The sequence below is a fragment of the Papilio xuthus genome, unplaced genomic scaffold, assembly GCF_000836235.2.
Source record: "Papilio xuthus unplaced genomic scaffold, Pxut_1.1 DF824655.1, whole genome shotgun sequence".
NCBI lineage: Eukaryota > Metazoa > Arthropoda > Insecta > Lepidoptera > Papilionidae > Papilio > Papilio xuthus.
Window position 1 is genome coordinate 1,593,109 of NW_013533994.1, and position 24,270 is coordinate 1,617,378.

At 33.1% G+C, this 24,270-nt stretch overlaps 2 protein-coding genes across 2 annotated transcripts in view; both read left to right on the top strand.

Moving 5' to 3' along the window:
- Positions 1–91: 91 nt before the first annotated feature.
- Positions 92–16,118, top strand: LOC106127442 (uncharacterized). The gene is made up of 37 exons (XM_013325519.1): positions 92–293; positions 796–1,020; positions 1,220–3,060; positions 3,350–3,556; positions 3,698–3,832; positions 3,904–4,089; positions 4,185–4,340; positions 4,772–4,915; positions 5,318–5,527; positions 5,691–5,834; positions 5,911–6,114; positions 6,416–6,559; positions 6,752–6,949; positions 7,087–7,230; positions 7,428–7,601; positions 7,768–7,911; positions 8,362–8,526; positions 8,981–9,124; positions 9,403–9,606; positions 10,037–10,183; positions 10,418–10,657; positions 11,233–11,392; positions 11,462–11,574; positions 11,794–11,940; positions 12,011–12,198; positions 12,321–12,363; positions 12,641–12,848; positions 12,935–13,010; positions 13,132–13,310; positions 13,396–13,588; positions 13,679–13,876; positions 13,959–14,058; positions 14,167–14,323; positions 14,403–14,597; positions 14,699–14,862; positions 15,005–15,154; positions 15,303–16,118. Exons 2-37 carry the CDS (start codon positions 858–860, stop codon positions 15,459–15,461), a joined length of 7,524 nt encoding a protein of 2,507 aa, XP_013180973.1. The 5' UTR covers positions 92–293; positions 796–857; the 3' UTR covers positions 15,462–16,118.
- Positions 16,119–18,085: 1,967 nt separating this feature from the next.
- Pka-C3 (Protein kinase, cAMP-dependent, catalytic subunit 3) overlaps positions 18,086–24,270 on the top strand; it is a 30,266-nt gene continuing 24,081 nt past the window's right edge. Inside the window, exon 1 of the mRNA XM_013325904.1 lies at positions 18,086–18,492. Within this exon, the coding sequence (XP_013181358.1) occupies positions 18,312–18,492 (181 nt within the window). The 5' untranslated portion in view covers positions 18,086–18,311. The remainder of the gene's footprint in view (positions 18,493–24,270) is intronic.

The following is a 24,270-nucleotide window of genomic DNA, read 5'->3' on the forward strand; positions in this document are numbered from 1 at the left end:
CTCTGACACACTCTATGAAATTCCTACTTTTATTCTATATTGGTAGTTGTATCTATAGTAGTAGTCTATTTGGTTCAGTTGGTAGTTAAAAAAAAATCTAACCTATGAATGTTGTAATAATGCAATATTTTACAAAAAATAATTTTTTGCCTGGGTAATTCACGCAAATAGTGTTATTAGCATTTCAAAATCTCTACAAACATTCACATAATACATCACTGTGACTAGTAATAAGATTAATAACGATTTTGGTTTTTCAATACGAAAAATTGATCTACAAATACAAATAACATGTAAGTGCATTCATGGTTTGAATTATAGTGTTAGCAAATAATTGTACTGAAATATCAAACTCGACAAACATAATATGTCAATAAGTTTTTATTTCAGCATGTTTGGAATAGATTGCATAGTAGTTGTCCTACCACGTGTTAGCTCGATTTAAGCGACTATGGTTCGATTCCAGTGTCGTCTTATATTTTTTTTTATTGTTCTATTTATTTTTCAAGCATTTTTGGATCTATTTTATTTTTAAAGATACAATTACAATGGTGACGTAAATTTGATGTTCTACATCTGTATTCAATCTGCATTTTTGATTATTTTTGTTGTATTTTTTTTTTATAAATTATTTATTTGTTTTTCCAATAATACAGTTTATTCAACTGTTAGCTGAATGACTATCTGGCTCTGTTTCATGTCACTTATATTTTGCACAGCTTCAAAAGGTCTTGGTTCAAATCCTTGGTTGATATGATTTTTTTTTGCTTTTTTGATTGTTGTCAATGTTTTCAGTGTCCTGTTATAAACATTAGGATGTGTCTTCATAGTGCATGTATAAAACAAATTATATGATGATGGATAACAATTCAGTTAAAAATATTAAGCCGTCCAAAGCCTATGAAAATTCTTTAGAAAAAAATGAACAAGAAGTACTTGTTCTGCCACCTAATCTGTTACAAGAGTTAGGTATTAATTTAGGAAACATTCCAAATACATCTGATTATGCTATAGTCAAAGGTAACCCTTTTTACAATTTCATAACTTAATTTTGGTTAGTTTAAATTTTTTTTTAAAGAAATTTTAATAAAATAAAATTTCCATTTTTTATATTAGAGTTTTTATTTAGCTTCTTCTGGGTACATTTAATTTTATTAATGTTTTATAATAAATTTTTGGGCCCTAAAGGCTTTCTTAACTTTTTGTCAAATAATTCCAGGTAATGTTGAACCCAGTGAATTGCAAAGTGGAGAAAAATCTGAAGAGTTAGATAATGTGGATGAAGAAGTATCTGGACATATATGTGAAAAATCTGTTAAATTAAGCGTTCCAATTTTATCTTCTATTAACATTCCACAGCAGAAGGAAGAACATATCAATGAAAATAATGTTGCATACCCATCTAACATTAAACAAAACAATATTAACATCAACATAAACCGAAATGGAACAGAAATAGATGGAAATACTGACATTGAAATACAATCCAGTGTTGAAAGCAATTCAGATAAAAAATACCAAAAAAAGCCTAATGTATTTAATAATAATACTAGAAATGTAGAAATTGGTGAATGTAATTCACTTAGCCAAAATTCTAGTCATGTAAATTCTAGTAATGATAAGAAAAGTAAAATTAATATTATATCACAGGAAGTTTTGAATCATGGAAGTGCTGAAACACTTAAGAAGTTCAAAGTTAACCCCACACCCAAAAATGCTTTAATTCCATTAAAAATTAATACACCTATAGGAAAAGTTCTTAAAAGTTCATCAAGCTTTATAACAAGTGCTACAAGTGAAAATTCAATTTCATTGGAGCCTGAATTTAGAAGTAATAAAATATTAGAAACAAATGAATCATCTTGTACCATGCATTCAGAAGAGAATGATATGAATACAAACAATTTTAACAACTATTCTGATGTTGATGCTGTTGATGGTTTAACATCAGATAAGGACCTTGTTTCCTCTGATATAAAAAATGCAAACCTTAATGATAAAGAAGCCACAGAAGAAATTGAAGTTTATTGTGTCATTGATGATGAAATGCATAATTTAAGTGAAGAATCAAATCTTCCAAATGAAAATAAAACTGTTGATATGGACATAAGTGATGAGACTCCAACTCCTTCTACCAGTTTGGTCTCTCCTATATCTGTTAGCAACACATTAACTGACTCACATCAAATTAAATTAAAGGAGGTTGATAAAGATGTTGAAATTTATACAGAAAAAAATAATAACATTACAGAAAATTTTGACGAGTCTAATATTTCAGCTAGTGATAAACAATCCATGGATGAAAGTAGGCATAACAGTGTGACAGAAAAACCTTTTTATTTAAATCAATGTTTACTAGAAAAAGTAAATTTATCACCAGACCATTTAACAACTAAATCTAAGTTATGTATACAAGGTGTTGAAAAACCTGGTGGAATAATTGAACATATTAGATTGCAAACAGAGAAGATAACTTTAAGAACATATAAAAATGGAAAGACTAAAAGTAGATTTAAGAATAAAACACATGATGTGATATTAGTTAGTGAAATGATTGCAAAAACCTATGACAGTACAGATGTATGCACCAATTTGAATAGTACCAATGTTACCTGTGTTACAAAACAAATGTGCACTTGTAATGATTTTGGTAAATTGCAGTTTGATGATGATGAAAACGAGTGTGGTCATGTACATTTTTTGCCCAAAAATACAGTAAACATGAAGCCAACAATATGTGAAAATTTCAGTGGAGATGCTAGCAATGAAGATATATTATTTGAAACTAATGATAATTATGAAAACAATGATGGCCAACTCAATGATTTGAGTAATATTTGTTACACAGATTTTTCAATTTCAGAAAGTGATGTATCTGAACAATTCAGTGAAAATGAAAAATCATTATTAAGTGAAACATGTGTAAATATATTTGATGAGAGTATGAATATTTCTAACTTTGATAGTACAGATGATATCAAATTTCATGATTTCAATCCCTTTTCAACTCCTGAGGTGAAGGTGGTAAACATTTTTGCTGGAAACAAATTATTAGGACAAGTAGGTATCCAAAATGTTCATATTATCCCTTTGAAGGAATTTTAAAACCCTGATACTTTTTGTTCACTAGCCTAAAGGAGGCCACATCCTTTCTGGATTGAAGACCTTTCAAGGCCTTCTCAATTTTCAATTTTTAGTTTTCTTTACATATGCTTGTTTTTTGTTATTCATAAGGTAGTTTTCCGATATCTTGGCAGCTCATAACATGTCGGATGTCTTTGGGCCTCCAAGATATTTGAAAAGAACTATAACAAAAAATATTATTTGACTTGGAATTGACTTTTTTTAGAAACGAAAAAGAACATTTAACCAAGAAGAGGAAGGAATATTTCCACAAGGTACTGACGTGAATTATCATAATGCGCCAAATGCTAAAAAATTTATCTCATACGTTAAATGCGCGGTTTGCTGCAAAGAAATAGCGGAAATCGATTGGGATAGCCATTTGTCTGATATACATTGTCATATAGCTTGGAAACAAGGCTCTAATATGATAGTAAGTGAAAATTCCAATACTACAGAATGCATTATTCATTTACTTCCAACTTCTAAGTAAAATTTTTGAAACTTCTTGATATGAAAAACTTGATATTACAAACATTTTATATGTATTGTTTTAATAAAAGAATTTTTCCAGGATCTCGATGATAAAAAATTGATTCAAAAATTGTCCACAACCTTAAAAAAACGGAATAACCTGTGTTGTACTTTTTGTAATCACAAAGAGAGAGATTCGAAAAAATTTTTAGCACATTTGAAAATATGTATAACGGTAATTATTAATTTTATATTTATAATCTTAAATATATATTTTCAGAAGTGTAATGAGATATTTTGTTACAGAAAATATTTACAAATGTAAATATAAGTGATAGTAATTTTTCTGATGATATAAATATTGAAAATAATGACACTATTAAGTGCGAGATATGTCGCGAAAATGTTCCCATCGCCCATTGGACAGAACATATGACCATAAGGCATGTTGGCAGTAAGGCACAGATTGAAATATCACCTCATCCAATTGAGGTTATTACCCTTTATTTACCTTTTTTAACAATATCCTACTTATCATTATTTGTATTGTAAATAGTATGTAATATAAAATAAAATTTAATTTATAGAATATTATAAAAACAGAACCCGTGGACGAAGAAGATGTAAAATTGGAGCTAGTAAAATGCGCAGTTTGTAAAATGGAAATGAATTCCATCGATTGGAGTGATCATAATCAAAAAGAACATAATTATTTTGCTTGGAAGGAAGGAGACCCAAAATTGGTAAGTATGTTATAGATATGAAAATTCCAATTGTGTTTAAAATTTTAGCATTTACAAATATTCTGATTAGAAGAGATTTTTTTTAATTTTTCATTAATAATAGGATTAAAAAATACACTTCTAACATTTTAATACTGTACATAAGAAAGAAATTTCATCTTACTTTCGATTTTATACAGAACGAGAAACTCACCGCTTCTCAATATTTATTTCAGTTATTCATCAATAATTGATTATTAACATGACGAGAAATTTTCCAAATGTTTTTGATATAAAAAAAGATTTTAAATTGCGTTTGAAATTGCCTATTATTAATGATTAGAAACAACGCCATCTCGCGGTTAAAAAAGAGTTTAATAGACACCAAATTGAAAGTGCCTACAATGGCAGATGTGATGGTTTTTTTAATAATTTGTAATGAACATTTCCAGAATCTAGACGATGGGAGAAAAATCTATAATTATTTACGACAAATTTTAAAGAATATTGGATCACTTGTGTGCGGTAAATGTGGCTTTGTCTATCATTATCCTAAAAGTTATATGAAACATATTAAAACATGCAATGGAGATACGGTGAGTGTAATTAAATTCATTTTCTATCTATCTATCTATCTACGTAATAAAATTGGAGTGTTTGTATGTCATATCCAAGAAAAAAATTCTTTTGTTGCGAACGTGATGTTGATCTACCTGCGTTAATTATACTGAAAAACCATTTTTTTTTATTTTTTCTGTATCTGTCAGCTACTCTGTATTTGTTCTGAGTAAACTCCAAAACTGCTGGGCTGATTTTAGCGCGATAAATAAGCTACTATTTTTTTTTATTTTACACTGATGAAGTCACGGTCAACCTTTAGTTATAAATAATAATTTTAAATAACATTTTATTAAAAAGGAATAACGACAGAGAAGAAAGATGATTTGATGCACGGTTGTGGAATAAAAATAGGGTAATTATGGTTTTGTGTGTTTCAGGTAAATAATTCGCATAACGATTCAGTGGTTAGCAATCAATCAAACGATGATGTAAACCGGACACAAAACGAAGGCGCTGACACATCACTTTCTTTTAACGGTTCTGTGGAATGTGGGGTTTGTTCCCAGGAAGTTGCCGGCACAGAATGGTTGGATCACATACATAAAGAACATAATTACTTAGCCAAAATACGAGGAGTTCCACCTCTAGTAAGTGCCTAAATTATATGAAAATACATATAACGGTCTGTCCTCGGCGGTATTTCCAAACCAATAGTCTTAATATATCCTTCGAAAAATAACAATAACTAGTTTTTCTTACTTTTGAAGAACTTATGTACCAATTTGAGATGTTTTTTTTTTAATTTTTCAGGATTTAGAAAATGTTGAAATGGTCCGTAAACATTTGTATAGAATCCGATTAATCACTAAATACCTTTCTTGCGCTAAATGTGGAACGAAGCGGAAAATGGTTAAAAAATTCTTGGAGCATATAAAAGAATGTAATGGTACTACGGTAAGGAATTGAATAAACTTAAAACCAATAGAATTGTCGGCGAAAGCTAGCTTAATAATAAATTTCATGTTTTCAGAATACAATGAATGAATCAACTAATAATGTTGAATCAGAGTTGGATAATTCAAAAGATGTATCTATTTGGGACAAAATAACATTGGAGTACAGTGGTACTGTCAAGTGTGGGGTGTGTCTAGATGAGGTGGAGGGCAAGCAGTGGCTCCAACACATACAAAAGGAACATAACTATATAGCTTGGATAGAGGGAGCACAGTCACTTGTGAGTACGCAATATTTTTAAGTTGTTAAGTTATTGTCTTTTAAAAGAGTAATTCAAGCCACTATATCCCTAAATAATACCATACATCTTACTAATGTTATAAATGTGAATGTTTAGATGGATGGATGTTTGTTTGAAGGTAGCTCTAGAACGGCTGAACAGATCGCGATCAAATTTGAAATATATATAGAACATAGTCTGGAAGAACACATTAGCTACTAATTTTGTTTTTTTCTAATTCCGCGTGGAGGGAGTCGCGGGCGTCTGCCAGTACATAAATATATTGTGTTATTATTTTTAGAGTTTTCAAATAGAAGAGGAAACTTCTCAGTATTTAAATAATGTGGCAAAACAAACTGGAGTATTGATATGCGGTAAATGTGGTCTGAATCGTAAATACGGCAAAGCCTTCATGCAGCACGTCAAAGAGTGCGACGGCAGTAAGGTAATCTCTTTTGTTAAAAGCATTTTTAGACGGATTTAGTTCATTTTAAGTCTGAACTCCATTATAATTTGAAGTTTACTTTGCTATTTTTCTATTATAATTACAATTATAATAGAAAAATAGCTATTAAGCTAAAATTTTTTAGCTTTCGCAAATACGATTCAATATTAATCTTTTTTTGTTATCTTCCAGGCTGCCTTGGTCGATCAATTAAATGATTCTGAAATAATCAAAAATAATATAAATTCAACATATTTGGATGACTGCACAAATAGTTCTGGGCAAGTTAAATGTGGTGTTTGTGGGGTGGAAGTGGAGGGGGAGCTCTGGCTGCAGCACATACAGAAGGAACACAATTATATAGCGTGGGTGGAGGGGAGGCCGCCTATTGTAAGTACACTGTACACGAATCTATTTATCTCGAGGAAAAGAGTTACATATTGTCTCTCGAAATGTAAATCTTTTCTTCGAACCGATCGAAATATTAGAGTAAATTGTTGTTAAAGATTAGTTTTTCTAATTCACAGAACAGGGAAGATAAAGAATTAATAAATACCTATCTGAAACTACTTATAAGACGTATCGGAGTGTTGGTCTGTGGAAAATGTGGTCTACCTCGGAAGTTAGCAGGATCGTATTTAAAACATGTTAGCAAATGCGATGAAAATAAGGTTAGTACATAAAACATTGGAATTTAAAAGATAGGTATATACATACACATACAATTTTTGTATTTATATAGCAGAACAAAAATATGCTTTTTGGACCCTTTACGTCCCGTTAATGATAAAATTGTGTTCCGCATAGCAATTAGTACAAAGTTCCGAGCCGCAAAGATATTTGTAGACCTAAATGCTTATGTTTACAGGAGGAAGCAGAATCGAGTATTCAAGAGGATGCAGATGAGCAAGAGAACGAATTTATCCACACTAAGCCTGTCCAATGCGGCGTCTGTCTGCAGCAAGTCGAGGGCAGCCAGTGGATTAATCACATTCGCCTCAAACACGAATATTTGGCAAGAATTGCAGGAAAACCACCCTTAGTACGTATGAAATAATATCAAATTTATGTTAAAATTTATACGAATCCTTTTTATATTTAGGCTCCTCGTGACATTAAGTTTATTGTTTTTAAATTATGTAGTTTGCCTCAAATTATAGTAATAATAGTCCTATATACAAGTGTTTCTGTACTAACAATAATTTTAGGATGTAAATGATGAAGAGAAAGTTCGGAAACATTTGATTGCGATGAGGAAGCACGTGGAGCAACTTGTTTGCAACAACTGCGGGGAGAGCCGCAGACATGTCGGAGCCTTCCTCAGGCACGTTCAGTACTGCGATGACGCTGAGGTAACTCCACTTGCTTATATATTTTAAATAAAAATACTTAGTATTATAATTTACAAATTAAAATTATAAGGCTTTACTTCACTCCATATAATGTTGTTTTTATTCACTCTTTATAATGGCGCAAAATGCTTGGTTTTATTTTGTAATTACATGAAAGAAATAAAGCGTAACCCGTTGTCGATATTGTATATTCTATCATAGTAGCCATTTTCAGTAATAAAATGACTCATAATTGTTTCTCTAAAAAGTTATGTTTCTATGGTTTTACACAATTTTATAAAATTTAAATTGTTACTAACTTCACTGTTGAGTTAAAAATAATGATTACATATTTAATATCTCATATGTATTATAAATATATATTACTTGTTTTTTTTCTGCCAATTAATAAATAATAAATAGCCCTATATAAAATATACACTGTATTTAATATTTATATTTTATTAATAGAAAAGTGACAATGGGTCAGTGGAGATGGAAAATGAAGTAACATTTGCACCGAGTGGCAGAGTTCGTTGCGGCGTCTGCAAGCAGGAGGTCGAGGGAGAGGAATGGATCAATCACATTCAAAAAGACCATGACTATATGGCAACTATAGAAGGAACACCGCCATTGGTAAATCTACACACTTATGATGCTATATTCAGAGATAAGCCACATGGGTACAGATAAGACGGATGTAAAGTAGAAGCTATTACGCGTTACGTCTGATGAGTGTGGTGCCAGAGGCCTAATTTTATCCCTCTGTCCCTTCCCATCAATTTTCTTATTTTTATAAGATGTGAAGGGGAAGTAGTTTTCATAGAGGTGGGGACGCATAGGAAGAAGAAATATTCTTTTTCTGTGTGTCCCCTCCTCCGTCCAATAACGGTAGGCAACGCATCTGCAATTGCGATGTCTATGGGCTGCGGTTACTACGGTTTTTCTGCGAATTTAAGTGACCGCTTGATATAAAAAAAAACTGAGCCACTCGTCGCCGATAGTCGCCCGTCTCGCATAACTCGTAAGTCCTTCTGTAGTAAAAGAAAATATTAAATTGAATGTGAAACAATTTTTAATGTGATTACAGATCTTAGACGATGAACAAGAAATACAAACCCATCTGAATAATATACGACGATATGTTAGAGAACTTGTTTGTAATAAATGCGGCGAAACCCGTAAAGGTGTCAAATCATATTTGAAACACATAAAGAATTGCGATGGTAATGAGGTTAGTTCCTGAAGTTTGTTATAAACTTATGAATTAATTTATTTGCTTTGTTAAGCAAAGTTTGGCTTTAAGTTAGTTAATAAAAACCACTAATCGACGGTGAAGGAAAATCGCTTTCACAACACTCAATACAAATATAGAAAAAGGTTCGGTTTAAACTTTTCTTAATAAAAATTAACTTATTAAACTGAAAGACTGTGATTTAAATAACTTCATAAATTAATAAATATGTTTGTATTACTTTAAGTTGATGATGATCAAGTTGTTTTGTCTTATAGAGACTCTCTACAGAGACGGTAGAGGAAAGCCGACGTGATTCAGTAGCAAGCGTACCTACGGAGGAAGAAAAAGAGTTCCAACTGGAGTTCCCTGGTACCGTGGTATGTGGTGTTTGTGAGAAGGAGGTGTACGGCAACCAGTGGGTACATCACATACGTATGGAACATAATTACATAGCACATGTTAAAGGAAAAACTCCTCTAGTGAGTACAAATAATTTATATCTATGTTTTTTAGACATTATTAGTTAGAATTCCTTGGCGGGAACGGAGCGTTTTCGTTACAAAGTGAAATGTCAGAATGATTAGTGAGGGGACATAGACGTCGACATTTTAATAAAGTTAGTGTTGCGCCAGTACACCGGCACGATTTTCTTCCTAACAGTTTAATGGCGGTTTATATATAAACTATTGGTCTTATTTGAAAATTACTTTATTGTGATATTTAAATAAAATATCTAAAAAAATGTTCAGGGGTCAAGAAAAAAAAAACACCGCGATATCACGAATTCTAATTCTTAGAAGTATCTAGAGGGAAAAATCCCTGGGTGGGTAGAAGTGTCTATTAAATTTTTTTTTGCTTTCCTACAATACTATTTTTCCGTGAATTTCGTTTATTTTTTTCTATTTCCAGGATACAAAAAATATGAAACAAATCAGAGCACATTTAACCGCTGTCAGCAAATACGCGGGTGGGCTGTACTGTAATAAATGTGGACTCATGCGCTTATACGTTAAGTCGTATTTGGTGCATGTTAAACGATGTGGAAATTCTCACAACGTAAGTATTATAAACTACAAATTTGTTATAATAGTAATTAATAGGTTTCGAGATTCATTCGTATAATTTAATTAAAATGAGATTTCATTAATAAATAATGTTAAAAACGCTCGACCAATGTTCTACCAAAATAGTAAAGCAAATTGCAAAAATCAGCCGGCCAAATGAGGTCTCAAATTCAGTGTCCATACAATTTCAATGAGCATTAAATATGTGTATATATCACTATTCTAGCCATTACCTGTAGATACAAATGATCCAGAAATAAAGAAAGAACCGGATGAATCATTCAACTCTGATGATACTACTAAAGTGACTGACAAATTCCTCAATAACACTAACGCTAGCCAGTTTGTATACGAGGGTATTGCTAAATGTGGAGTTTGTCACATTGATGTCAAAAGACAAGACTGGATCGAACATATACAGAAAGAACACAATTATTTAGCCTGGATAGACGGACAGACGCCTCTAGTAAGTACATAAAAATAATGGAAAGAAGTTTTATATGCATTTTAATTATGTATTGATATTATCTTAGACTAGATGTCGCCTGCGACTCCGTCCGCACGGTATTACAAAAAGAAGATAATTCGTAGACAGCTAGATCCGTTCAGCCATTATGGAGATACCTTCGAACAAATATCCATCCATCCATCTATCCATCAATTCATCTAAACATTCGCATTTCTAATCATTATCACTTCACTATACGTCCCCACCGAGGGGCTCGGAGCCTACCCTAAATCAAGGGTGACTAGGCCATAGTCAACCACGCTGGTCCAGTGCGGGTTGGTTGACTTCATACATATCTTTGAATTTCTTCTCAGATACGTGCAGGTTGCATCACAATATTTTCCTTCACCGTTAGAACCTCGGATAAATGTATATATGTAAATCGGAAATCGAAAAACACATTGGTACATGGCGGGATTCGAACCCAGGACCTGTAGATTGCAAGTCAAGTGCTTGACCCCTGAGCCACCGACGCAATTATAATTTATAATAATATTAAGATATTTTAAAGTAAATAATATATAATTGAACAGGATTTGAAGGATGAAGAACAAGTTCACGCTCACCTGTATGAATTGACGACATTACAAAATGGTCTTACATGCAAAACTTGTGATACAAAACGTAAATATGTCAAATCCTTTTTGGATCATATACGAAATTGTAATGTAGCGATGAGTGATATTAGAGAAGGTAATTTTTATACTCATATTTAAAATTTGAATTTAAACATGGCGCATTTTAAACACAACTTAATTTAAGGTACTTTAGTGGAATGTGCAGTTTGCTCAGAAAAGTTACCAGTTGAAGGATGGAAGAATCACGCTATGAAGAAACATTATAACATTGCCTGGACTGTTGGATCAGATCCTATCGTAAGTTTTATTACCTCAACCCATTTGGTAGTACAAAGATGAATAATATATGCGTTCAGTATGTTCTAAAAGGCAAAATTACAATTATTATATTTGATTATGAGGTGGTCACTCTAACAAAAAAAACTTTTATTTTTATATTAGCAGGTTTTTTTGTAAATTTACTGATATATCTTTTACCATTCCAATTGTCTCATGGTTTCTTAATTTTATTTACAGGATTTAAAAAACCCGTATGCCGTAGAAAAATACCTAAAAGAGTATAAGAAAAGTCAAAAATATTTAATTTGCAAAATTTGTAAATTAACACGCGTGTCGTGTGCAGGATTTTATGCACATATACTTACATGCGGCAAAACTGATGAGGTAAACCATAAAAAAAAGAAAAGAAATGTTTTGTTGTGATATAAAATATGTAATAGCACATGTTTTCCAGGAAATAGAAGATTTTAAATCAGTCTGTGAGATTTGCAACAGTAAATATTTGTGCATATATAAGAATCAGCATTTAGCATTTCATAGAGAGCAGGAATATGTCAAGGAAAAGAAATCCCGGGCTTTGGAATTGGCGCAGACCAAGGCAGAAGAAGGAAACACATCAGGTCGCCGGAGAGCTGCCGAGAAGTAAGTGTTCATTATTATTTAGTGTTGCCATTAACTTCTTAAAATATTTTTTTAAAGGAAGGATTTTTGTAAAATTGTTGTATTAGAAAGTCAATATTAAAATATGATTAATGTATTTTCAGAGCAAAAACAGTAATTGAAGATTATAAAAGCAGTTTGAGCAAAGTAAGTAATAATTTGATTTGTTATATAGTATATAAACACGGCTAAACACTCACGTATATTCGTCCGGTGGCGGCACCGACTAGTTTCGAGCCCATCGGGGGCCCTTCATCAGGATGAGCGGTACTGGTATTATTTCGCAGACGCGGCCCGTCGCTCACTACACGTTATATAGTGTTTGGAACATTTGTAACGTAAAAATACTTTTACTCTCTAATTTCATTAATACATCACGTATTCACAATATGTCTGTGTCATTTATTCTTAATGTACATTTCAGTTGAAACACAAATGTCCGTCGTGCAGCTTCGGCACTGACGTGGAGGAGGAGCTGGAGGGACACAGATGCGAGGCGAGCAGCGACAAACTGAGCGACTCCGACGCCTCCGCCTCCGACCACTCGGAGGACACCGACAGTGACGTCGACTCCAACGTCTCTAGGGAAGAGGAGGAGCAAGCCGTAGACAAGAAGAAACGAGTTGAAACTCGTTAGTATCGTTTATGAAAAGTTTTAAATGATTGATCTAGTTCGTATTATAATTGATATTAAAATTTTCATTGCATTTTCTTTCAGCTGCAAAAGTATCACATCATATACCATTTAAAGTAAATAGTGCAAGTAATTACGTCTCCCAAGCGGCCTTGGATTTGTAAGTAGAAAATACTTTTTAGAATGTGTTGTTCTTGATCAAATATCTTATTGGATGCGCTATTTTCTCATTTTTATTGCATAACGATGATTTCTTTAATGCCGTAATATCTATTTTTCAGTTACAATATGCAATATACATTAGATGAATTATTTCCTGATTGGAAACCAAGAGAATACCAAGAAGTGGGTGCCAAAGATTTACCAAAATATATGCCAACTGTAGAAGAATCTTGTAAAGTAAAAATTGGCAATGGAGAATGGTCTACATACAAACGTTTCGAAGCCAAGAATGACATAGGTACTGTTATATCTTTAAAAATGAGAGAGTATTTACAAAGAACAAAACATATGTGTAATATATGTAAGAAATTGTGTATGTGTAGTTTTGGGTATATTCGTGGGCGGGAGCATACGATGCGTGTCGTGGGCGGCGGCGCGGTGCGGCGGGGAGGTGGCGGAGAGCAGCTACCTCGCGGTGGCGGGGCACGGCGCGCCCGACGCCCCGCGCTTGCCCGCCTCGCACCTGCTCCAACATCCGGCGCTCCTCCAGCTCTGGGACTTCGGATACTTCGACAGGTATCACTTTGACTACTACGCTTATGTCAAAGAAAACGTTACCTAAACTTACAATGGGAAGGATTTTGTTACATTTTTAATTTTTTTTAGTGTGCCCAAGTTTGTGCTGGGACTCGCACTTGATTACGGCACTGTGTGGGCGATGGACTGGTGCCCGTCGGGCGCGCGTGATTGTCAGCCGTGCAGCACGGAGCACGCGCCCGAGGCGAGGTTGGGATTACTAGCCCTGGCCTGTTCCAATGGTTCCGCCTACATCCTGCCAGTGCCATATCCCAATCAGAATGCTAAGTGAGTGGCGCTGCTTTCATTTGTTTTGTGTAATTTAGCGATGAAGGTTTTTAATTTTTACTTGGAAACATATTTATTTCAGGAAACCACAGATTATTAAAATAAAACCATCAGTTGAACTTAGGTTATGTAGCAGTGAAAACAGGAGAAAATACCAAGCGACTGCTATTAGTTGGTCTAAGGTAAGGTTATATATTATTATTCTTAAGTTATTATTTATATTAAATTCAGTTACATAATTAAAAAATCTTATGTAATAGTTTTTTATGTGATTTAATTCGTTTTTTCAGCAAAAAGGTCATACAGTTATTTTGGTTGGTTATGCGGATGGCTCGACGGCATTTTACGATTTAAACTGTGATTCTCCACTTTTGAAATCGGTAGAGAACAACATCACTGTAATATACCCATTCCAGGACGATCGACCGCATAACACTTGTATTTCGGGTAAGACAATTTCATGATTAGCACATTGAAATTATAATCGTAATAATTAGTTTGTACAATATTTATTATGGTGTTACAGATGTGGATCTGTTCGCGAGCGGGGACACGGGGGGCGGGGGTGGCGCGTGGGGTGCGTGGGGCGGAGCGTCGTGTACGGGCGTGCACGCAGCGCTGCGGGCGGGTGCGCCGCGCCTGCACGCGCCGCTCGCCACCTCCACCGCGCTCTTCACGCCACATTGGCCCTCGCTCCTCGTCACCGCTGACGAAGCTATTGGTAACGAAGAAAAACATAAATAATTACAGTTTCTGTTTATACTGGATATTATTCTTTTGAGAATCAATGAAATGTTGTTAAAAAATTGTATGTTTGTTTAGCAAATTACATGACAAACGAGCTGGAGTGGCACGGCAGCGGGCGGCGGCTGGGCGGGCAGCGCGCGCTGGCGACGTGCGAGCGGTGCGGCGCCGCGGCCGCGCTCACGCCGCCCGCGCTGCGCCTCATGCGCACGCACCCCGCCTACAGGGACCCGCGCAGAGATGTCAGTACATACAATATATCTTACACATGTAGTATCAACTAATTTATTATATACATTTTTCCTAACAAGAATCGAATATTTTGGGTTTTTAAATAGATAGACCGTCAAAAGCTTCTGCTGATTGATTTTTGTTCGCATATAGGTGGTGGGAACATTACGCATGGCACCGTTGGGTAAGAAAAGAAGTAAACATACAAACGACGAATTATCAATGAAGGTGGAACCGCTCACCTATGAGGACGCCGTCAAAGAGTACGGGATAGAGCTAAAACTCAAAATTCATATGAACAAGGTAATTATACTGTTATTTCTTATAAGCTAAGCTTTGTTAAGCTATTTACTATCAGTTTCGCGACGCACATGTTAAGTTATACAGAAGTCCTCAACTAACAAGAGAGATACAGAAGCTACGTGTGTAGTTAATGTGATGTGGTTAACAGGCGGACCAGCAGGTGGTGGTGAGCGAGGCGAAGGCGCAGTTCCCGGAGCGGTTCCCGCTCGCCGAGGTGCCCGCCCTCGCCTTCTGCACCGCGCCCTCCGCACACAGGCAACTCGCCCTCCCCACGCACTCCGGATTACTCTTCATCGTTACTATGTGACACAACAATATTCAACTATAAATATCTGCTCACGAAAATGTGTATAATCTTAAAATACCAAATTAAGTTGTTCCGTTCACTTCGCATAAATAAAGGCCACAAACACATCAATTACTCATCATCAGATGGACTCATGAGAAGACTGACTTAGAAACGATCTTCCTCTAACGTGACAGAGGCTGATTCTCCTTTAAAATTCATAAGAATAAAATACAAATGTCACGTGTACAAATATTATTATGGTAAAAAAATCATCGTGCAAGGTTTCCGTTACATTACCTGCAAATAATTGTCATATAATAAAGTAGTCTAAACAAATAGTAATTAATAAACATAATTAACAAGAGAAAATTGTTATACAATGAAATACATACGATAAGTTTGTACACAAGAAACATTGCACTGCAGCGGTTTCCTACACGAGTTTGAACGTTAGCTAATCGCAACAAGTATCCGCCATTGCTCCGGCTTCATTTGTACTTAATTAATCTACCCGCGTAACACGCTCCTTGTATTCCACAGAATAACAATTTACATCTTATGTATTAAATTCTCGTGTTCTTAGTTAAAATACTCCTTTGAAACGGCTTCACCGATTTTTATGAAATTTTATACGCATATTCAGTATGAGAATCGGCTACTATATATTTTTAATACCGCGCGGATGGAGTCGCGGGCAACAGCTAGTGTTAAACTAATAAGTAAAATATTTTGTGTATTGAATCAAAAAAGGAATATTAAACTCATTTTAATAATTGACCGATTTGAGACTTTTGTAACGTAGAAAAACTGATTCAAACAGAAATAGATTTAGTCAAATTTATATAATGTTATTGTAAAGTAGTTGTTAAGGAACTCTTAATTAAAAGATAACTTGTTAATGAAAGAAATTGTATATTAGCGTATATGTTTATAAGAGCATCGAGTTTTAATTATCCGTTTTACAATTTTCAACCTTAATGTATATACAAAAACTATACTTTTGCATTGGCTTTGCCATGTAAGGTTTTCTCAAATGCAATTTGTTATCGTCCTTATTATTTATTCACAGTGTAAATAAAAAAAAATGTATATATCTTGTAAAAATATATGTTTTAAGATATTTATTTTTGTACAAATCAAAGGTGATGAATTATATGAATAATAATGTAGCGGGTGACAAAAGTTATGATGAATTACTGTTAAAAAAGTTTAAATAACGAAATAATTTATTTTACGTCATTGTATACTTCGCTATTTATCTTAATAAATTATATTTTGAAATGTTGAAGTTACCGCTTGAGTTGTCCCTTCAAAACTACGATTTCAATATTCCACATTCATTATTGTTGCTTACATTTTAAAATAAAAACATCACAATCTCTTCTAACAATGATCTACTTTATAAAGTCATTATGTACTCGGATAAATTATGTATTACGTAGATGTAAGAAGTTGCTATATTTATATTTTTATTGTTTTTATGACTGCGATGTTATATTTTATGAAATGTTAAATTTCATACAATTTACGCACCATAATATCTGCTACATTCATGCAAAATTAATTTTATATACCTAAATAGTCATATGAAACATCCATTGTCACCCAAACAGCGTAACAATAAGATTCTTTTTATCGTAAACAAACATAATTTTAAACCAAGATTTTTATAATAAATCAAGGTAATGTATGCTACAATTTGATACATTTCCAATTTAATATTAATGTAATTCAAAAACGAACGATTCATGTTATTGTCGTTTTTTTACTTTTACCAAAAATCACAAATAAACTTTTTAAAGTTAATTTAGATGTAATTTTTTATTTTTAACATTTTAAATAATTGAAAATATAATATACCGGTTGAACAAGTTGTATATTTTTGTATTATTTAAGTACCCGGGTAGTTAATGTTCGGTTAGGGTTTTAGAAGTAACAATTAAGAAAAACCATATATCGGATATCAGTGATATTATTATTATTTAAACTCTATTGTATTTATGAATATTACATTGGTTATACGCTGCATATGTTGAATAAAAAGTTTTTTTTAAATAAGTGTTTTATCCTTTTTTTTAAATAAAACTCCTACCATTACAACTTCAGTACATAAATAACTTTTTTCTTGTTTTGATTTTTTTTGATTTGATGAAACATTGCATATCCAATCTGTGACTAAACATGTTGAAATCATGACTCAGTGGCAACACTTGTATATGAATATCATCAAATCAGAATGGGTAAGAGTTATATTGTTCTGTAAAAGATAAAAAACCTTCAATTTTATAACAATAAATTTGCGTAAATCTTAACATATCCGCTAGGTCATTGATAATGGGTTCAATTTAGGCGATGCGATATCTGTAGTTATTAGTCACCTAGTATTTCAAAGTTTTAGATGAGGTCGGAATTACATAAGATGGCCTTATTTTATGTGAGAGGAGCAAACTGTATAGTTCATCGTCTAGTCTTGTCTAACTGTGGACTGTTGATCTTAAATATTCGGAAATAAATGTATAAAAAATGTTTACCGCTGTCCGTTTAGAAAAGATGTAGAGTCGGAATAAAAAGTGATTTATATGTATTACATGCCGTACGTATAGTTGATTCCTATCCGATCTCTATATCCGTAGCACCGGCACGCCAGTGAGAAGCGAGCCGCGGTTAGAAGTGAACGCGTCTCTCGACGTTTTCATATCGCGTACTCCCACTCGTCAACCGTTAAAACTTTTAATTTATTTAAAATTTGAATTAATAAAAAATAAATTTTAATAAACATTTGTCGGTGTTTTCAATTTATTAAAATAATGTTTTGAATTTCGTTTAATTTATAATTCTTATTGGAACTTTGTGACAAGAACTTTAAAAATGATGATGGCCAGTGCGAAGTTGGTGCGGGAGTGCAGCTCGGAGTTGGGCTCCGACGTGCGCTCCCTGTCCGTGGCGTCGTCTTCCGAGGAGCAGGAGTCCACCACAGCCACAGAGTCCGATTATTCCGAAGAAGAAAAAGAATACGAATTGGATGATTTGCAGATTTTAAAAACTATAGGTAAGATATTTTGTTGTGTACCGTAACTGCATGAAAATAATATAATAAATACCGACAGTAATTATCTATTAAAGAAGCATATTTCCATTTCTCTATATTTTTTTTTGTAAACGACTTTAAATACTAACCTAATAGATGTTATTATACTATAGATTTTTAAAACATCAGCGAAGAAACTGTCGTCTCTACTTAAAATATTATGATGCGTGCCTGCTGTATTCGATCTGCGATCTACCTACTTGGAAGTCGAAGTCCAAACCACTCGCCTATTTCAGTGTAAAACAAACTGTATTTGACATTGAAACATTTCCTAACTTTTAACTTTTCGCAAAATTCACTTTGTCAAAGGATTAAAACGCATTAATGGAAATCTTGACTACATCGTTGTTCCCATATGATATTGTGTGGGTCGACCCTACCTACGTTAATCGTCCTATACCTGTATACCTGACCGAGATTTTTATGTACATCATAAAAGTATATGTGTAAAATAACCTTTCGCTACTTCTTTGGGATTAAAGCCATTTCTAGATGTCGTCGAGACAATCTTTCTCCCTGTCAGTTTTTGGAAATAAAATAAAAACGGATAACGATTGCTTTATCTTCTCCGAGATAAAAACGTCAGAGCTTTCAATTGTTTTCTATTTTTAGTAAATAAATCATTGTAGTTATATGTGATAATAATTTATATAACCAAATGCACATCATTTAAGTAATCAAAAGTCTAGGTTAAAATGTTAAGAGCCCTGTCTATACTGAAATTATTAAAAGGATATATTTGATTTTTGCAATGAATGAAGTCAAAAACCACAGGACTTCAAAAATATTTTTTTATTTAAAAGCTGTATGCTCCTCGAGTAACATATGCTATATTTATAACTAGATTTTTTTAATCCTCGCGTAAAAAGTCGCGCAAAGGCTAGTCTAAAGGTATCAAGATATTTTTGAAAAACATTTTAGCAACCTCGACCTAATATAGAAAAAAAATCTTCTGCTTATTTATTAGCATTTTTAGCGACGAGAAAGTTCTGTTTATTTATTTCTAACTCTTTAAACAAATTTTAAGCAATTCGCACTTATGTGTTAAAAGTCGAATTTCAATTTTAGAAATATACTTTAATTGCTATCTTATATTACTTTCGAATATAACGATATAGTCTTAATTAGGTTGTTATAAATTAAAAACAGTGAATGCATTGGTTTGTGTGCATCGTAAATTAGCTTGTGAAATGTTACATTAATATTAATATTTGTGACATTAATGTCAGAATGCAAATTGAATGCAAGTTGAAATAAACGTTTCGAATATATTAAAAATATATTTTTGGAATATTAAAAATTTAATAAAATTAAAAATTATTTGCAGTTATTATTGGTACAAGTAATACAATTTAAAATTACAAATGTCGATCCTTTTAAAGATTTTAGAAAAAGTAAAAAATACTTGAATTAAATTTATTGATGCAGTACTTTACGTGGTTATGAAAAGTGCTAAAACAGTTGGGCTAAGTAAAACTGTTATACCTTAGTAACAATCGGTTACAGAAGTGAGGGCTTTTTAATTTTTAAGATTCATTGACTAGTCAGAATTTTGAATAGATTTTTATGGCCCTTAAATGATAGATTTCACATTAAAATAGGACATATGACCAAACATTGCGTGAAGTATACTCTAAAGATGACGAAAGATAAATCGTGGAAGCACTTCTACAAAACAAAAACGAACTAATTAATTTTGAATTTATATCAGTGGTGATCCGATCTATTGTGACCCTAGATTACATCTTGGTATAAAACAGACAGACAACTCATTTGCATACGTTGATGCAAGTGAAAGTATTCGCTGTTGTGTAGAGAAATGGATTTATATGTTAATACTATATATTTTCTAAACAGATAGAGTACACAAAAGCATATTTTAAAATAGCGAACGCTATTAGCCATTTAATTTTTCTATAAAGAGCGATAAAATATGTTTTTTTTTAATTTAAATAACATCATAAATAGTATTGCTAAAATGAACTTTCATAGTAATGCGGAAGTAGTGTAAGTAGAAAGTACTTGGAATAATATTTTGCGATAAAGTATATGTGTATATACAGCCTTTGACCCAGTAACATAGCAGATATGGGCCAAGGGCATTCGAACTTGTGCCTATCTACAATACGAACCAGGTCGCGCTTCCCCCTGCAGTTATCAGCTAAATATTATAACAAATATCGTTCTCAAGGTTGAATTAAAAATCACAATATTTTTCCAATTCTTAACTTAAAAGTTAAATAAAGTATTAAGCCATCAAGCTACTTGTATACTGCTTTCGCCGGTTAAAATTATTTTTAAAAAGTTCATTTTTTTGTTTTAATTGATGTTAAATATAGCGATGGTTTTGTGACATACAGGTTCTTTATCGCGATATGAACAAGGATCATAAATCGTTCTCGATCTATTATTAGTGCCATTTAATGTCATCTTCAATCGGCGAAAGCTTACTTTCTTAAAAATTACGTATAACCAAAAGAGAGTATGTTTCTAATGTCCTAGGTTATTTTTCGTGCAACCAGATTGTTGGTCATAAAACGGTTATTTACACGATATGATTTGAATAAAAACAACTTTTAAAGAATCTCACTCGCATTTCACTTTCGATCTTAAAGAAGATAAATGTCAAATAACAAACGAACAAGATATTTTAAATCTTAATATTTATTATACATTTAAAAAAAACACATTTCTTCCGAACAAAAGAAATTAGTAAATACTGGGAAAAGCATTGAATAAGGCCTATGTCCAGCGGTGGATGGGCTAATGATTTAAATATATTCTTATATTGCATTAATATCTTTTTTCAATGTTAGGTTAGGTCACTTTAGAAGTTTATTGGGTATGCTGGCCATCTGGAAGAGAATCCCACATAACTACTGTGACCCCCCTGAGCACGGAGTATGCATAAAGCATTTCCCTCTAAAAAAAAGGTCACTTAAGAAGTAGAGCAAAGTGTATATTGTCCTCGCACCGTCCTAGTTACGGTTGCAATAGAAAGACCGACAACCACATACCGTTATAATACTATTAGGTCTTAAGTACTTGGTACATTTGTTTTAAAAAGTACTAAGAGCTATATGCTAACGCTATTAATAGATATGTAATTTATTGTGTCCTTATCTTTCTCGCCTAAATTATTACGCGTACACTTGTAATATCTGGGTCAGTGTGTTTACTAATCTGATAAAACCCGGGCTAATGTGTGTTTGTTTTATCATTTAGACGTTGCACCCTAATTCTGCTCAATACTAATTATTGATTTAACTGTGATATGCGTGTACGGCCTAATATTATTCGCGAGGGGTTTAGAATGATGAAGGCATGTCAATAGACGAACACATCATTAGTAATAGAAAAAAAAATCTTTACTTTCTGAAGAACGATATTATTGTAATGAGTTTTCGGTCTTCAATAAAGATTAAAAAAGTTTATCGAAATTATAATGTTTAGCAAATTGTTACATAGCTCATATTATAAACCAAAGCTGATATCTAATTATCGTCAAATCCTTATTGGACACCTTGTACCAGTTTCTGTTATACAGATAGGTAAATTATATTAATGATAATTATGGTATGGTAATATGAGAAGAAATGTGATGTAGTTTTAGAGTTTCGGAGCTACACTTACACCCTTCAATTGACATAAAGTCTTGAAAAATGCGGATATCAATATTATCTTTATTTCGATTTCTAAACATTAGAAGAATCTTTGTCTAATTTTGTTAATAAGTTCTATATCTGACAAAAATCTATGTAATTATCATATGTTTGGTTCTCATTTTTTATTTGATAACGGTTTGTGGGACAAATATAACAATGTGAGAACTTTATTTTAGTGGTGGTTATGTTGCTTGTACGTAGCAGTACTCGCGTGCGCGGTGTGCGGACATAGAAAAGAAAGCCAAGAAAAACAATGCGCTTGAGAGAAGCGCCAGTGACCGATGTTAGTGACAGCGCGCTCTCCGCAAACCGGTACATGGTCGTCTTTGTCTGGGTTCCGCGTAAATATTGAAATTTATAGCGCTCTTGTACTATTTTCTTATTAAATTATAACTATATTTTATTCCAGTCGCGTTGTTAACATTATTTTAGTGTATGTCAGCCTAATTTAGAAACACAAAACAAACAATTTATTATCTGCAATTTACTGCTATGTAAAATTTAAAATTTCTATTAGAATTATAATAATAAAATTTTGAATTTACATTTATTTGATATTGAATTAGGCATACTTGGAATTTGATATAAACTATGCAAGCCGCTCCTAAAGATTAAGAACGATACTAAACATTTAAGTTCCTTAGTCCGTTCACTATTGAAATAATTATAAATACTAGATAAGTTATAAGCACAGCTTATTACATTGAATATTAGCTGTCGCCCGCGACTCCATTCGCGCGGAATTAAAAACAAACTAAATAAATAGCGTATGTGTTCTCCCAGACTATGTTCTACATCTATGCCAAATTTCAGCGAGATTCATGCAGCCGTTCCGGAGATACATTCGCATTTATTATTTTAGTAAGAAATTAGATTTGTAAGATATTATTTCTTTGAAAAATAAACGGCTGATTGACGGTTTGTGATCATTGAACATATAATTTTTACATCTTTTTGCGTAGCTGGGTTAAGGTTAAAAAAGGTTTTTTTTCTTCGATAAACTCCAGATTTAACAGTATCGTTGCCTTGACGGTTGGGTGCATCGGCTGCTGTAGATGCAACGCCCTTGGCCGCTTTCCACCATCTGCTATTCACTTATCTTTATTATTATTAATATTGCGAGTAAATGCGGGTTGCGAGGGCCAGACACAATGCACTTTTATTGACATATTTCCCGTTATGTGAAAAGTTTGTTGCTGTGTGGATTTGGCATAAAGTTATACTCGTGTATGGAATAAGTAGGATACCCTGTTATAATCTTATTTTACTTTGCATTCTTCTTCGTGAGCCTTAAAAACTTCGTAGTTTATGCAGATATTCAGAAAAAAAATATGTTTGAAAGTAAGATGCATAGACAAATATCATGGACAATAGCAGACATGGTTGTGTCAGTTGTTTGATTAACTTTCTCAACATTAGATACATCTGTGGTTACGGTTACGCTTGCTTTTAATGTAGCCCACAAGGCTATTAACCTCCGAATGTGTAAACAGTAATAATTCCACATGTACTGTATACAGAAGGCAGCAGATTGCGTAACGAGCAGCTGCGCCGACGATTTACAAGATACGAATTACGATAGTATCGGTGATGCGGGGGAAGGGGAGAGACTTTCTCCGAGCGGTGCAACCGTGACATTGTATGTTTGTCTATACCACACGACAGAATTTCGGACGTTTATTTCGGATACCGACGCGCGACGGCGACGTTCCGTTTCGTTAATGTTGCGTCGACAATCGAAGTGGGTTTTTTCTTTGTTTTTCTCTCGTTAGAGCATCGCCAATTAACGCTTATGCGACCATAAATATTTTTAATGATACTCTTACCAAAAAGAACTTTAATCTTGTTTTTTTCCAACATTTTTGTCTTTGTTACACTTTTTTCTTGCAAAACATATGTATCAATGCATTGGAACAAGATAAATAAATACACACTAGTAAATATTTACTATTAAATGTTGACTAGCAGATATTGAGCTGACCGTAGGTCTAAATCTGGCCCTTTTTCCTCTTATCTATGTATCTAACCTGTCTGTACGCATATTGGAATCCAAATTTCATTGTTGTTGCGATCG

Bases quoted from the DNA above. Each gene is read 5' to 3' on its own strand.
- LOC106127442 (XM_013325519.1), top strand. From the start codon at position 858: ATGGATAACAATTCAGTTAAAAATATTAAGCCGTCCAAAGCCTATGAA. The intron at 6,950-7,086 runs GTAAGTACACTG...TCTAATTCACAG, and splicing joins TGGAGGGGAGGCCGCCTATT to AACAGGGAAGATAAAGAATT. The intron at 9,125-9,402 runs GTTAGTTCCTGA...TTTGTCTTATAG, and splicing joins AGAATTGCGATGGTAATGAG to AGACTCTCTACAGAGACGGT.